The 17,404-nt window shown below is 39.7% G+C and overlaps 1 protein-coding gene across 7 annotated transcripts in view; it reads left to right on the top strand.

The window, feature by feature from the left end:
- Positions 1-17,404, top strand: part of Fer (FER tyrosine kinase) — a 279,057-nt gene that overhangs the window by 82,810 nt on the left and 178,843 nt on the right. For 3 of the 7 annotated variants that reach the window (XM_085833133.1, XM_085833131.1, XM_085833132.1), the window contains exon 2: positions 7,958-8,150. The exons of the other annotated variants lie outside the window; for them this stretch is intronic. In XM_085833133.1, coding sequence (XP_085689259.1) covers positions 8,022-8,150 — 129 coding nt within the window. In that variant the 5' untranslated portion in view covers positions 7,958-8,021. The remainder of the gene's footprint in view (positions 1-7,957; positions 8,151-17,404) is intronic. 7 annotated transcript variants of the gene reach the window in all.

Below are 17,404 nucleotides of genomic sequence, written 5' to 3'. Positions count from 1 at the left end.
CAGCAGCTAATGTAGGAATGTGATTCATAAAACCTTCTAACACAAAATCTAGAATCCCTTAGCAGAAGAGGAGAACATGACACCAGAATCAGCTCTTTGGGATGAAGAATGCGCCAGTCAGCTTCCTTCATTTTACAATGTAGTCTACACTTAGAGCAGGAGACAACATGGGTGTGTTTGAGTTTTCCTTTAGGCCAGGTACAAGGGTGCTGGCCCACATTTCCAGCTACTCCTCAGATGGTAATGATGGCTTCGGGAACTCAGGACCAGGTCACAGCTCCACACAATTCTGTCTCAGACCAAAGCTAGACAGAAACTGCCCCAGCCCCAAATTTTGTTTTAATACCACTTCTCTTAGCTGCAAGCTGAATGTGTGATGGATAGTTACTGGTCAATTTCTTAGGGTTCCCTCCACCCCAAACATCTTTGTTATCTTTAAAATTTTTGGGGGGGTAGTATTTTAATATTAAAAATAATTTATGTTTGTAGAAAATTTGTTCTATAAAACTATTCTAATTTTTTCATTGTTCAGATTAAAATATGTTGTTACTGATGGTGGCTGAATGGAAAATTTCAGTCTGATTTTTCACCGTTGGCCTTCACTTTATGATGTATTTTATGTAATGTGTCATTTCTATTTAGTTCTAATTTCACTTTATGAATTTCTTTGTTGCATGTGTAGGAAATCAGTCTTAATGTATCTTTTAAGATTTTAAACATAAGTGAATTTCAGATCATTTTGCTATTTTATGTTTCATTTTGGGGGGAAGATTTTTCTAAGCAAATTTTTATATATCAATCACAGTTCAAATATTTAAATTTCTAAAGAGATTATTTGATAAATAATTTTCTTCATTAGTACTTGGAGATATCCAGAGCCTCCTATTAGATTGCATTGATTTTCTTTTTTTTTTTTTTTTTGCATTGATTTTCAATTGAACAAAGTTGCTAAGGAAAAGGCTCATGCTTTCAGTTACTCTTTACCATGTGGTGGCCACTTTGCTACCCAGCAGCATTTTTAATACAAATGTCTTACTGAGATGTTACATTTCAGCAAAAAAGCCTTTAAATTTGAGGAGATTGTGGAAATTCATCAGTTTTCTAGTGTAAAGTTATATTTTATCCTGGCTTGGTTGAACTCGCAGAGTCTGACAATGCATCTAAACGTATGACCACAGGGTGAGCTATGAAACCTCTCTGAAGTAAGTAAGATTCCTTGTTAATTAGAAGCGGCAAGTTCTGGAAGCATTACACAATTGTTTTGACAGTTTAATAAAGTTATATATAAAAATGTTTATTTCAATCCTTGCATATGCATAAGTTCACTAGTCTGTGTAAGTAAAAGAAAATGTTATCGTAGCATCTCCTAATTTTTAGAAACCTTTCTTTAATGTTGAAGCCTACATTCTCCACTAACATACTTCAGTCCTTTTACTGGTGTAATAAATAAAGCTATGAAATCACCAGCAGGTGGAGCTCAGTGTCAGAACATCTGGAATTGAAGCATCTCCCCTTACTTTTAAAAAATATGAAAGGATGGACCATTTAGAGACTGCTGTATCCAGGGATCCGTCCCATAATCAGCTTCTAAACGCTGACACCATTGCATACACTAGCAAGATTTTGCTGAAAGGACCCAAATATAGCTGTCTCTTGTGAGATGATGCCGGGGCCTAGCAAACACAGGAGTGGATGTTCACAGTCAGCTATTGGATGTATCACAGGGCTCCCAATGGAGAAGCTAGAGAAAGTACCCAAGGAGCTAAAGGGATCTGCAACCCTATTGTTGGAACAACATAATGTACTAACCAGAACCCTGGAGCTCTTGTCTCTAGCTGCATATGTATCGAAAGATGGCCTAGTCGGCCATCAATGGAAAGAGAGGCCCATTGGACTTGCAAACTTTATATGCCCCAATATAGGGGAATGCCAGGGCCAAAAGAATGGGAATGGGTGGGTAGGGAAGTGGGGGGCGCTATGGGGGACTTTTGGGATAGTATTGGAAATGTAATTGAGGAAAATATGTAATAAAAAAAAAAAATAAAAAAAAAAAATAAAGCAAATGCATATTGGTTTTGAAATGTATGTGGAGGTGCTCTGTTTTTATTATGCCTACCAGAGGTCACTACCTTGCTATTTAGTTTTACAGTATGAAGATCTAATGCTTTATTCTTATTTTAAATTAGTTATTCCATGTATGCCATGTATGTATGGCAGTTCATTTCACGGCTAAAACACTTTTAATACACTTAATTTATGAGCGCTGGCCTAGAACTTGAACAATTCATTCCATAGTTGTCTTAAATTGTCTTAAATATGAGTTACCCATTCTGCCAGCCAGACAGGCTTTCATTCTATATAAATGTGATAACCTGCCACCTCAATCAACTATTCAAACCAAAATGGAAGACTCACTTAATATTCAGTGTTCTCTAAGTCTCATATGCAGTGCAGGCAAGTTTTTGATATGTTACCTGCACATTCCACTCCAACCTAACCTTTGGTCAGCATCTCCACTGGGATGACACGGGTAAAACCCACCGAAAGATGAGTCTCACCATGTGCTGCTTTGCCCTTCCTGCATTTCATTTTCTATATAGAGTGGCCTCAGTATGTGGCCTTCAGTGGCACCTTTCTAACTAGTATGAAGTTTACAATCCTGACTGTATCCATGATTATGGATGTAAGTGATCCATTGGAGAATGACTGACATCCAAGAAATCACTTATGGGGAAAAAAAAAAAAAACCTGATGCTTCTCTCCCTGTAGCCACCATCTGTTGATAGCTCCTCAGGTTGGACCAAGACTAATGATCCATACTTCATGCTGCAATGGTGATTGTCTTGAGTGTGCACAGGTCTGTCTAGGCAGCCACAGGGGAAGGAGTTCCTGAGAGCAGCGATCCTGTCCTGACCAGAAGATGTTGGTTCCCTCCCATCTTCCCTGAGGATTGACAGGATGGATATGACATAGAGGTTCCATTTAGGGCTGTGTGTTCCTAGACACTTATTCTCCAACTTATGGCTCCAGCTCTGTGTGTCTGCATGAACTGTTGTCCATTACCCATAGCAGTTTCTCTGAAGTCTGCAAGCTGTACTGATCTATGCATATAGGGATAGGAATAGAGAACAGTTTGATATTTACGCGATTTAACAAGATAACAGTGCTGGGCTCACCTATGGGATTCCCAGCAAGTCTTGGTCATCTTTACAGTATCTGACAGATGGTCCCCTATGGAGCAGACATTAAGTCCAGCAGAAAGAATCCAGATATTCCCCCTGCATTTGTGCCACAGTTGCACCCATGGGAATAGCATGCATGCCAGTGGTTATTGCAACTTCAGGATTCACAACTGGGTAAATTGGTTGGCAGCTTTTCTCCTTTAGCTACCCTGTGATATTGTGAAGGCTAGACAGCAGGGAATGGTATGGACTTGATGTCTTCATGTCCTGTGACCACTGTGTAATGTCTTCCTCAGTTATGTCTTATTATCATGTTCTCATGGGTGTTGAAGGACAATGGCAACAATTTATTCTGGGAAGGGGTCTCTAATTCATCCTGACCTCAGCAATCTAAGGGGAGAATTGGCACTCGGCACTGCCCCTTTTTATAAGTCAATGGCTTCCGGGAAGATACCTATCCCTTGTGAAGGGCAATTGCCATTAAACTTTTTTGTATGAAAAGTAATTCCACATGGATTTTCCAGACATCTTTAGTGGTAGTTATGTCCCGTTTTCTTCCCTACTTTCCCACCTGTCTCCTCCTAACCTGCTTCTCACCATCCTCCTTCACTCTTTATGTTACATCTGCTCGCTTCTTCCCCTTCTCTTAAGGTCTGCTTCCCTCCCTAACCACCCCTCTCTGGTTTCATAGATTCCATGGAGACTACAAATTAAACAAGCAAACAAATCTAAGAATTTCACACTAAGGTCTACATGTGAGTGAGAACATATAACATTTGGTGCTGTGAGTCTAGAATTACCTCACTCAAAATATTTTTTAGAGTTACATCCATTAATCTGCAAGTCTCAGTTCTATACAGTTGAATAAAATGCTGCAGTGTATAGTATAGGAATTTTCATTATCTGACAGCAGTTGCAGGCTATTTCCAGTGCCTGGCTGCTGTGCATAGAGTACTGATGAACAGGGATAAGCAAGTGTCCCTGCAGCTGGACAGAGTCCTCTGAGTGTATGCCCAACAGTGGTATGTATTTATAGGTAGCTCTAGGTTTTGGATGAGCCACCACACTGATTTTCATAGTAGCTGTACCAATTTGCCCACTCACCAACTGTAGACAAATCCTGTGCATCCTTATCAGTCTCCTCTCCTCTCCTCTCCTCTCCTCTTCTCTTCTCTTCTCTTCTCTTCTCTTCTCTTCTCTTCTCTTCTCTTCTCTTCTCTTCTCTTCTCTTCTCTCTCCTCCTCTCTTCTCCTCTCTTCTCCTCTCTTCTCCTCTCTTCTCCTCTCTTCTCCTCTCTTCTCCTCTCTTCTCTTCTCTTCTCCTCTCTTCTCCTCTCTTCTCCTCTCTTCTCTCTTCTCCTCTCTTCTCCTCTCTTCTCCTCTCTTCTCCTCTCTTCTCCTCTCTTCTCCTCTCTTCTCCTCTCTTCTCCTCTCTTCTCCTCTCTTCTCCTCTCTTCTCCTCTCTTCTCCTCTCTTCTCCTCTCTTCTCCTCTCTTCTCCTCTCTTCTCCTCTCTTCTCCTCTCTTCTCCTCTCTTCTCCTCTCTTCTCCTCTCTTCTCCTCTCTTCTCCTCTCTTCTCCTCTCTTCTCCTCTCTTCTCCTCTCTTCTCCTCTCTTCTCCTCTCTTCTCCTCTCTTCTCCTCTCTTCTCCTCTCTTCTCCTCTCTTCTCCTCTCTTCTCCTCTCTTCTCCTCTCCTCTCCTCTCCTCTCCTCTCCCCTCTTCCCCCTCTCCCCTCTCCCCCTCTCCCCCTCTCCCCCTCTCCCCCTCTCCCCCTCTCCCCTCTCCCCTCTCCCCTCTCTCCTAACCATCTGACTGACTGGCATCCCTATATAGTTTCAATTTGCATCTCAGAGGCCATTCATTCCTTAAGAGATTTCTTGGGATTCATTGCTATAATGAGCCTACTTCTGGCCCTGCATACCGTACCCTCATCATTGTACCTGATACCCATTGTCTTTCTTTACATGGTATCAGCTACTAATGCTGTTACTGCAACAGTTACGGTAACTACCATTTTTTTTTTAAACAAAATAGTCAACAAGTCTTAGCATTTTCATGGATTAAACACTAATATGTGCATTGATGCATGTGTTAACTTATTTGTTTAGGTGTGTATGTGTATTTACTTTGTATATTTTTCCCCATAATACCTATTTATGCCCAGATTTGAGAAGACAGACACTGTCACTTTATTTACTGCCGTTTGCTCTGCCTTCTTTAGGATTTACTATGTAGACTCAGTAATTAAATAGGTTTTTAAAATTTTGGATGGACTATTAGAATTTTTGGTAAGAAAGAGTCATTGAATATTTATATAAAATACTTTTCTAAGGGAAAGGGAGCATTTTCAAGCAACAGAATCATGCCTATTTCCAGAGTCTCTGCAAAGACAACAGTATCCAGAGAGCAGTCTATTTGGGTTTTAGAAAAGAGGTTGACAGGAATATTTATTGAAGGTTATAGTGTGCTAAGTTACCATTGGACTGGGAAATACACTTCTAGCATGGCCCCCAAACTTGTTTAGATTTAGAAGGAAAACAATGCTTAACCTTCAGAAATGTGAAATTATAGATGTCTAACTCATTAAATCTATGGCCTTTGTTTTAGCAACTGGGAACTAGTGCATCATTCATACGATTACTGTCTATACATGATCTGAAAGACGGTCTGCTTAGCAATGTAGGTGATTTCAAATACTTATTATACTTATAGAAAACAAAACCGAGGGCAGACATGATGCAAAAGGAAATGCCAGATCTAGCTTACTTCTGGGAGTAAACTAAGAATCAAATATAGCTGCTCTAGATTTATACTTCTGGCTGCAAATATTAATTTTCATTTATTTTTATCTCCAAGATTGCTTCCAGATTTAAAATTTTGTGATTTTTGAGAAAATTTTGAGCCTTTGTGAGTGCCTGGCACCTAATAAATCCTTACTGAATACTGAAAGAATAAATGAATAAATAGAACCAACTGTAAGTAAGCAACAAAGATAGGAAAATGTAAGTAAATTTATTCAGATCTAGAAGTCAAATTTACTTGTTTAAAATGAGCTAGAAAAATGTGAGACCAACAGAGAATATCAAGAAATATCAGTACTGTTCCTGAGTTCATCCTAACTTAGCAGAAGAGGATTAGTCAATTGAGAGCATCTGGAGGCTTCCTTCTGGGAACAGTGCTTTGTGTAAGGGACCTGACCTGAGAAGGGGAGTTACAGAAATGGCCTAGAGTGCTTTGGATTTCAGTCCTGACCCAGCATTTGTAAACTCAGATGGGAAGTAGAAGCAGTGCCCAGGGACAATGAGAGTGATTCAGTGTGAGGGTGTGGCCATGGGAAGTTACTAACCTCTGTGTGCCACAGCCTGAGCATCTATAAACTCAGATAGGAAGTAGAAGCAGTGTCCAAGGACCAATGGGATGGATTCAATGGAAGAATGCTCATGGCCAGGACAGTGCTAGGTCTAAAAAACTTTCTACCCTGTTTCCTACTGTTATTTATTAATGGAAAACTTTATGAAACGTTATGTTCTCCAATCACCATTGGAGTACAAACTGAGGAGTTTGTGATAGGCCTGATGTAAACATGAGTGGTTTTTATGTCCAGTAAAGTGAAAAACTGGACACACAGTCAAGTAGTGGAATTGCACAGAATGGAGACTCTACTTTGATTGATGTAGGATGTCACAAGGTGACACATGCTGGTCTTGGACTCACATTTCCTCCACTACTACCAAATGGCAGGATTGCCAGCATGTGTCACCAGGCCTGGCCTTATTTCTTTCAAGTATGTTAAATTGTAAAGAGGAGGAAAATTTAAAGGAGAAATGTTTATGTCAGAATTGTGGTCCAACTAAGTTTTCAAACCAAGATCTTTCTTCATTGCCTTTATATATATTTTTTTCCTGCTTTGTTTCCATGGAGACTTAAGAACTTTATTACACTTAAAACCTTGTTCTGGCCAAGGGTGGTGATGCACACGTGGAAGCTTAGTGCTCTCCTGGCAGAAGCAATGGGATTATAAGCATGCAGCTATCGAGGACACACACACGCACACGCACACACACACACACACACACACACACACCACAAAGAAGAGTGCCCTGCGTGTGCTTCAAGAACACGGTGTGGTCTCTAATTGTTGTATGCAGTACTTTTACAATCCAGTCACCACACATTGGAATTGAATATTGAACAAGAAAGAGTCTTCTGTACAGCCAGTGCTTCATGGCTTTGAATAACCGTGTACTAACAGGTTCAGTATATTCTCACCATAAGCAAATTTGAAATCTGATGAGACATGAGTGATTGTCTGAACATAGTTTATTCCTTTACTTTTGATTAGAAGAGTTAGGAGGTGTTAGAGAGTTATACGTCCATAATAGAAAATTGCAGAAGGTGATTGAAAGCTGAGCTTCCTTGCCCAGCTGTCCATGAAGGTTTGTTTCCAGACACACTTGGCAGTTTGGCAAGCTCCTGGGGACTTTGAAATGGACCTACATATTCAGTTGGAAGACCTGTGTATGTTGTAGAGGAAGAAAATAAGTTATTTTATTCAAATCATAAGAATATAGTCTGTGTCTTAAATAATGGGTCTTTATTTAATGCACGTGGGCTCCCATCCAAAGAAAATGAAAGAAAACAAAAAAACCCCAACATTTGTTGGTTGCATGTTTCCTTCGATCCAGAGCTGACTGGTACAGTGCCTTGCCAACAGAAGGAGACACTGTGAAATGGGAGATCAGGGCCCATGCCTTTTCTGTCTTGCTTTTGTCTCAGACAGGAAGATCTGTGGACACACTGACTTCTGCCTGCATACTGTTAGCACTAGTTAAGATTTGAGATGGATAAGAGTATGGAGTGTCCCCACTGTGAGGGTGTGCTGGAGCCTGAGTCTGACCCCCAGTTCTCTAAAAAATGTTCTATACCATTGAGCCCTGGACCTTCCTCATCAGAGATCCTGAGATACAAGGTAAGGGGAAGGTGGCTCCAGCCCTGCGCCAGACCTGGACATTGTCCTCTAGTCCTTGCAATCACCTGATCCTGATTATGTTTCTTGGCTGTCCCCCCCCCCCCTTTTTGAGCACTATTACTCAGACACTCAGCCAAGGAGACGGGGCTGGGAGTGCTAATCTTCATTACTCCCTTAATTTGTTTTTCTATTTGCCTCTTAGATTTGAGTGTAAATCGACTTTTTAACCCATGGGAAGGTAAAAGAGACTACACTGTGTGCAGAAACGCAATTCAGTTTAAAATTCGTAATGGTGTTCAGACCTCTGTTTTCTACGTTTCAGTCTTTATTGCCTACCGAGCTCAATAAACTTCTTGTTTTCAATTCCCGTTACTAAAGGAGAGTAATCTTCATCATGAACAAATATATTAGATAATTAGCAACAATAACTGAGTTTTCACGATATGTGATGTGACTGTGTAGCTCAGTGTTGTTGTCTCTTTTTAAATATACATACACATATATATATATATGTATATATATATATATATAAATTAATACTTACAGTTTAATTTAGTAATTTGAGATACACTAGCTGTTAATCTTTTACCATATAGCAAATAATTCCTGTGGCAGATAGGAAGAGTGCCCTGAACCACATCTGCTGAGTTCTTTTTTTTTTTCTTTTCTTCTTCTTTTTTTTTTTTTTTTTCTTTTTTTTTTTTTTTTTTTGGTTTTTCGAGACAGGGTTTCTCTGTATAGCCCTGGCTGTCCTGGAACTCACTCTGTAGACCAGGCTGGCCTCGAACTCAGAAATCCGCCTGCCTCTGCCTCCCAAGTGCTGGGATTAAAGGCGTGAGCCACCACGCCCGGCTCTTTTCTTCTTTTTATTGGATATTTTATTTATTTACACTTCAAATGTCATCCCCTTTCCCGGTCTTCCACCTCTGAAACCCCCATCCCATCCTCCTTCCCCCTGCTTCTATGAGGGTGTTCCTCCACCCACCCACCCACTCCCACTTCCCTGCCCTCAGTTTCCCTACACTGGGGCATCTATCGAGCCTTCATAGGACCAAGGACATCTCCTCCCATTGGTATCTGACAACTTATGCAGCTGGAGCCATGTGTACTCCTTTGTTGATGGCTTAGTCACTGGAAGCTCTTAGGGGTCTGGTTGGTTGATATTGTTGTTCTTTCTGTGGGGTTGCAAACCCTTTCAGCTCCTTCAGTCCTTTCTCTAACTCCTCTATTGGGGACCCCACACTCAGTTCAATGGGTGGCTATGAACATCCACCTCTGTATTTGTAATGCTCTGGCAGGGCTTCTCAGGAGACAGCCATATCAAACTCCTTTCAGCATGCACTTCTTGGCATCCACAATAGTGTCTGGGTTTGGTAACTGTATATGGAATGAATGCCCAGGTGGGACAGCACACACACATGGTATGCACTCACTGAAAAGTGGATATTAGCCTAAAACCTCCAAATAACCAAGATACAATTCACAGACCACATGAAACTTAAGAAGAAGAAGACCAAAGTGTGGGTACTTCGGTCCTTCTTAGAAGGAGAACAAAATCCTCACAGGAGCAAATACGGAGATAAAGTGTAGCCTAGAGACTGAAGGGAAGGCCATCCAGAGACTATCTGCTTAGTCCTTTAAGAGTTTTATGAACATTTTGTTTAGTTCAAACTTAACTGCCTGCATTTTCTAATTAAGGCTCTGATATATTAGGCTGGTTTTGTCCACATTTTTCTATGTTAGGAAAAACAAGTTCTGGCTTTGTAATAAGAATGGGATATTCAGTGATCAATTCACTGCCTATTGTTTTTCTTCTCTTTGAAAAGAATGGAAACAGATACACAGTTACTGCCTTAATGTTTCTCAGTGGAATATTTGGGTTACCATATTCTAATTAATTGTCATGTCATTAGGTAATACTACTCATAAATTTACAGGTCATCACTGAGTGTGTGGATTTTATGGCTCTCAATTTGCATATTCATAAAAACATTAGAGGATAATAAACTCCTTTGAAATTGTCATGTACATAGACTTATCATCATGTAGTCATCATCTCTGACTTTCCAGATGTTAACATCCTAAAGAGCTGATGGCATGATCAACTCACTCTTTAGCTTTCAAGATAGCACTTGCTCTTCTACTCCTCATTTTTGTATATTCTTTTATCTTTGATATTTTATATTTACATTCTGTTCTTTATATGTTGAATTGGTTTTAAAATATAATTTTTGTCATTTATTTTGTGAAACTGTTTTTTCATTTTCTTTTGTATCTGTTATAATACATTTAAAATACAAAGTAGAAATTTAAAAAATTAGCATTTTACTACCTTGTGATTTTTAATAGAGAAAGCAGGGTAATGACTGTTAGGTTGATAGTTTTCAACCACTGTCCTCAGCAAGATATTTAGCATAGAAGTGCACTGAAATGAATCTTCCAACAGCTCGACAAAGTAGATACATACTGGATCTCTTCTCCGAAATTTCATGCATAGCCACAATGTTTTATCTGTGTTTATTAGCTGATTCTGGCAGAGTTTGGGCACATGGTAGGACCATGAGTGCCCTTTTGCCATTGTCTTCCTTAGACTGATGTGACTGTCTTTACTAGCACAAGCAGGGTCTGAACTGACTTACCTCCTGGACTGATGGTAGGGCCTTGCATCCCCATAGAGTCACAGTTTACCTTCTTTTTAGAGAGATATTGTGGCTTTGGTGTTTACTCTTTGATGTATCCAGCTATGTTTTTAAATTAGCACAGAGCACACAATAGCTGACAAGAGCTAATTTTAGGTAGGAGCTGTTCCTTTAATCAGAGCTACCCTGGGAAGTGGGACTAGTCCAGTGTAGTTTTCTTGTGGAAACACAGCACCTTAGGCTGTTATTCCTGGTCGTTTGCTTTTCTTTCTACTTCAGTGTCATTGGTTTTCAGTGTCTTTTTAAAGAGAAGAATGCCAACTCTTTCTTATTCTCCATAACACAATATTGAAAGTAGTCCTTTAATGCTTCCTGTAATATTCTTTTGCAGTGATTGTAAACTTTCTTGTAGATTAAATGTTTTAAACTTCTGCTCATTCATCTTCATTCATCAAACAATCGGCTGTGTCAGGCAGTGGTTTCTCCGATGCTGCCGCCTCCTCCTCCTCCTCCTCCTCCTCCTCCTCCTCCTCCTCCTCTTCCTCTTCCTCTTCCTCCTCCTCCTCTTTCTCTTTCTTTGCCTTCACCTCCTCCTCCTGCTTCTGCTTCTTTCTCCTCCTCCATGTCCTCCTCCTCCTCCTTCCTCCTTCTCCTCATTTGTTACTGTCTTAGTCACTGTTGTGTGACCAAGGCAACTCTTACACAGGATCATATTTAATTGGGGCTTGCTTACTGTTTGAGAAGCTTAGTCTGTTATTTTGGCAGGGAGTTATAACAGTCATGGCAATGTGATGCTGGAGAAATAGCTGAGCAGAGCAAGTTGGCCTGGTGTGGGCTTTGGAATCCCCAAAGCCCAGACTCCCAGTGACATACTTCTTCCAGCAAGACCACCCCTCTCCAATAGGTCACACCTTCCAGTCTTTCCAGTGATTCTCTAATAGTGCCACTCTCTCATGACTAAGCATTTAAATATATAGGAGACTATGGGAGTCAACCCTATTCAGACTACCACAGTAGCTGTTCAAGATGGCTGCACTTATACTTGTGCTTGGGTCTGTTTTATTCCGCTGATGTACTTGTGTATTTGTGTGATAGTACCATGCTGATTTTATTATTGTAACTGTGCAGTGTAGCATGAAACCTGGTGCGCTAATCTCTCCAGAAGTGACCTTTTTGTTCAGTACTGTTCTGGCTATCTGGGGTCTTCTGTGCTTCTATATGAATTTAGGGATTTCTTTTCTTTTTTCTACAAAGCATATTATTGTGATTAGAGTTTTGTTGAATCTATAAGTTGCCTTTGGTAGGATGTTCATTTTCACAATATTTATTGTACTGGTCCATGACCATTGGAGATCCCCCCTTTCTTCTTCTGATATCTTCAATCTTTTTTATTCAGAAATTTGATTTTTTTATTATAGACTTTTTTCAAATCCTTGTTTAGGTTTATTTCTAGTTTTTTTTTTTTTTTTTTTTTTTGAGGCTCTTGTGGGTGGGAGTGTTTCCATGGTCTCTTTCTCAGCATGCGTGTTTTTGGTATATAGAAAAGCTACTAGTGATGGATTCTCTATGAGTTTCGAGAACAGTAAGATAGTAAGATGGCCTGTTGATTAAAATTGTTACCAGAATACTACCTGGTCTCAAAGCATGAGGACTTTAAAAACATGGGAGTTAGGAAAGGTACAAAATACAGACAGAAGAAATTGCATATCAGTCTCTAATATCTCAGTTCATAAGAAAATCAAACAGTGCTCACTTGCAAGTATTTGAGAAGATAGGGATCTACAGTTTGTTTTATGAAGACAATCGTTAAAAGATATGTCCAAATGGAGTAGTTAATTAGTTGTACTTTGTTCCAAGGTAAGTTATTTTTAAAATCTGAAATTCTATTCTAGGTTTAATATAACTTTTAGCTATTTAATATCTTTGTAGGCCTCAGAAGAATATTCCCTGTGTCTATATATTCTAGGTACACTTCTGAAGCAGTGAGGTTGATCTTTAAAATTGTCAATTCAGTTCTATAAATAGTCACCCCTATAAGTCTAGGAAGGAATTTTGGATTTACAGTACATTTTAGATTTGACTGTGAGAAGCAGTATTCTAAGAACTCATTATTATGTTCTTGGAGACATTACTTGAGCACTCTGTAATCTTTGACTCTCTGATCTGTGAGAGAGGGTATTGCCAAGACCTGATCCAAGGTAATGTAGAAGGTGTGCAGCACACAGAAGTCGTGTATGCAATTGGCACACAGTCAGCACCAGGGAAGGCCGGCTGCCTGCAGTATTACAGTTGTGTATGGAAGATCATTTTAGGTGTAAGTGAACCATAGCTTTGTACAGACTAAATGTTGTGGTTGAATGTTTCAAATATAAGAATTAAAGTGTGTCTACCTCCCCTCCCACTTAAATTTTTGACTGAGTTATTAATGTTGTCCATTGGTTGACTCTGTGGATGTAATCTAACTGATGACAGTAGATATGGAGTGAGAGTTAGATTTGTCATTTCTATAAGCATTTTGAGGACCTCATTTTACCTTTAGTCTCCATGTTTTATAAAATCAAAACTTGGAGTAGAGAAACTTATAGGAGGTCCTTTCTACTGCAATTTTAGGGAGTTTTATTTCACGATTACATTGCAACAGCTGAGAGAGTAATTGATTAGGAATTTCTGTACTTGTCTTTAATGTTGATGTTTTTAGTGATGTCCCATCTGCATACACAAATATTTTTTTGCTTGAAAGTTGAATATTCTTTCCCTTCCTCCCTCCTTCTCTCCTTCCCCTCTTTCTTGTCATCCATCCATCCATCCATCCATCCATACATACATACATACATACATACACTTTGTTGCTGGGGATTGAAGCCAACCTTACCCATTAGGCAGGTACTCTGAACAGTAAGCCACCTCATAGCCTTCTTTTTGCCTTTAAGGTCTTTTTATTTCCTGAATGTATTACACCCTGAAATCCAAGAGCTACAAACCATGCCGATTTGTGTGAAAATGATGCCATCAAGGCAGAGAAAGAGCCAGTGTTCTTGCTCCTGTGCCAGCTGGCTGATAACACTTTAATTCTTAATTGTAGTGATGGTAAATATTGCTACATGCTTTCTTGGAACGATCAAGGCTTCTGCTGAGGAAATCTGTCTTTCCGACTACAACATATAGTTGGCAGTAAATTTTGAGGCAAGGTGTTGTTTCAGTTTGAGATGAGTTTCTAAATGTGGATAGGAAGTGAAAAACAAATTGCACATGTATTTACATGTGCACACACACAAACACACACTTTAATTTTGTTGTATAGGATTTGTGAGAACGATGTCATATTTGACCAATTTTTTTTGATTTGTTATAAAGGGTGATTTTTTTTAATAAAGTCAGTGATTGTTTTCTATGACAAATGTGAAATGATTTTTCTTTGTCACCTTATATCAATGTTCTTGACAGCGTAACACATTACTACAAACTTACCTCAGTGTTGGGGAAATCCAAAGCTGCAGAGCACTGTACCAGGTTATTGCTTCCTTCTCTCTCTACGGGGAACCTGCTCCTGCTTCTCTCAGCCTCTGGTGGCTGCTGAAAACCTTGCTGTTCGTTGCCTCCTATACACAGCACATCACTTTGTTTCTTCCTCATAGCCTCACTGGCTGCTCTTATTCTCTCTGCCATCTTCTGAATGTAAGTGACATTGCATTAGGAGCAGCTTGAACAGTGTAGGACAGTCTCATCTTGATGTCTAACTCTGCTAACATTGTCATCCCAGCACCCTTGAAAAATAATGGCATATTCACAGATGTTGCATGTTATAATTGATATTTTTAACTGATGAAAATTTTCCTGTGTTGTGATTATGACATCAGTAGAATGGTAGTTACTTATATTCAGATCAAATTTACCAGTTTTTGGATGCCCAGAGTGTTACTAGTCCCTTTGTGTGTCCCATGTGAATCTTCCTCTACCCTTGTTTGGCAGTACTCTACCTTCCTAAAGTCACTGCTAGTATGATTCTCAGAACACACAAGAGAAAATTGGTGCAGAGTGCGTATAGCCTCCTTGGCCAAGGTTATATAGACTGCAACTTGAAGGTAGACTGAGAATTTAAACCTTAGTCTGATGTCTAAATCTTCTTTCTTAGTCATCCCTAATACTGTGTCTGTGTCAGAGTCTATATAATTGAAAAGACATATTACTGGGTAGAGTATCATGGCTCATGTACAAATACAAAACCTGACCCATTTGTAGATAGCTACCAGCTGTGAATTATTTTTACTGTTTTATGTTTGTAAAAATCAAAAGAAGAATATACTGTGACATGTAAAATTCCTTGTCATTAAGTAAAGTGTCAGTGGCACCTCCCATCTCTGTGGCTCCTGTGACTGCCTCTGTGCTGCGCTGTGCTGCACACATAGTAAGTTCTCCCCTTCAGAAGTCAGGAGCACCTGATGGCACACAGCTTATGTTCCTCAGGAGTTGGCCAGCTCATTCATCAGTTTTGTCTTTGCATTGCTCTTTCAACAAATAAGGAAACCTTTTTTTCCAGGCAATATAATTCCTTTTGAAAAAGACAATGAATGATAAATTCAAGGAATAGCAACAAAATGTGTAGAAAATATTGAGAATTCTTTGTGGAAAAAATATGTGTGTATTTGACATTGGGTGCTTTCCACCTGTCACCTGCCTTGCCTGCCTCCCTTCTTGTTGTAGTTTTTGAACCTCTTGCTAATTTTGCATGGTCTGTTGGCCAGGGCCTTTCCTGTGTCTGCTCCCTAGTAGTTTGCAGGTTACAGGTGTAGTTGTCACACATGGATTTTCACCTGAGTGTTGGGCAGCTGATGTCATTTCCTCATGCTTGTGTGGCAAGCGTTAGCCACTGAGCTGTCTCTCCAGATGTGATTTTTTTTTCTTCAAGGCTAAATAGTATTTATTATATTGTGAATATACATATTTTCCTTATGCACTCATTGGTAGACACTTAGGTTGGTTCTTAGCATTTTGAATAGTGTCAGCACACATTTGTAATTACTCTGTGGAACTCTGTAACCACAAATGCACAACCCAAGGAAGCAGGCTGAGTCAGTCTGTGTTGACGTAACAGTCTCCTAAGTCGGCCTGTTAGAGTAGAGTTCTTCTACTATCATGTCTGGATCCATGACAAGTTCAGTCGCGCATCATCAATTTCTCTGCTCCTTCTTGGGAGCTCTCCCTCTCTTGTACTGAATCAGTTCCAAGGGTCTCAGGCAGGAGAGGGCACTGCCCCAGAGAGTGACCAGCATTATTCCTGGCTGAGAGGGAGAAGAGCTTAGCCAACTCCTTCCTTCCTTCTTTTCTTAAGTCCATGTCTTCTGATCCCCGCTGCATTTGTTTTACTGAAAATATTTTTCATACAATGCATTTTCTCTTCCTTCATCCTCTCTCGGGTCCTCCTAACCTCCTCACCCTACCAACTCCATGCCTTCTCTCTTTCTTTAGAAAACAAACAAGCAAATATATATCTACATACGAACAAGCACATATGACATACGCATACACATGCACACGTGTATATACACACACATCCATAAAAACACAAAACTAGAAACAATAATGTACAAGCAAAAAGACCAGTTAGATTGTTTAAAAAAAAAAAGGCAAAACAAGCATTATCAAACAAAAATTCTACAGAACACACCAAGTTCATTTTGTGTTGGTCATCTGCTACTGAGCATGAGGCCTGACCTGAATTATGGTTGTATGCACAGTGAGACTCTACTGGAAAAAACATTTTTGCATTGCATGCAGTTACCAGTTGGAGATATTTTCTTGGTTAGGGAAGGGGCCTCATTTTAGTTCTTTCTGAACGTCATCTCTTGGTTGAATGTTATTAGCTGATAATAGCAGTGAAAAATGAAACCAATCCTTTTCTTTATTTAAAATTTATTGCTTTTGTTATTTGATTGTCTTAGGACTTTCTTTTATGTTTTACTGTTTCTGATTCTGTCCTAATGAATAAACTCTTGACTGTGTCCTTGAAGTTCTAAATGTTCCCAGTTATTAGTTGGAAGCAGCAGGAGGATGGCTGAACAGGTGAAAAGATTATTGGTCACTGGCCTGTACCTGAATACTAAAGAGCAACGCACCTGGAAGACACTTTGATAAAGCTGGAAACTTAAACCTTTACAAAGAGGAAGTGTGGACTTAGTAGTCTTCACGGTGTCCTTGTGGACCATCTGCAAGAAACATAGTGTAAAGAGGATCTTCTCACCCACAAAGACAATTAGCAAGCAGTTTTAAAAATCAAAATAACAGAAACCAAGACTTATGAGACATTTGGCCTTTTAACTTTTTTTTTAAAGGTCTTACTAGGTATTCCAGACTGCCTTGTAACTCTTCACCCTCCCGCCCCATGTCCCTAGTGCTGGTATTGCATAAATATGCCTCTTTATCCTGCCTGGCCTTTAATCCTTTAAAGTGTCAGCTGCAGAATATAGTCTGTAACCTTGGCTATATGTCCTCAAATGATATCTTCAAAATGAAGACTGGGTTTGATGAATTAATGCTTTTTAGTTTCTGCCTTTTGAGGACCCCGAGTATAACTCTTGTTTTGCATCCTGCATGCCTGTGAAATGGTGACTGATGGGT

This window comes from Mus caroli, unplaced genomic scaffold (assembly GCF_978045245.1).
Source record: "Mus caroli unplaced genomic scaffold, Mus_caroli_1 scaffold_18, whole genome shotgun sequence".
Taxonomy (NCBI): domain Eukaryota; kingdom Metazoa; phylum Chordata; class Mammalia; order Rodentia; family Muridae; genus Mus; species Mus caroli.
This window is presented reverse-complemented; position numbering and strand designations above follow the sequence as displayed.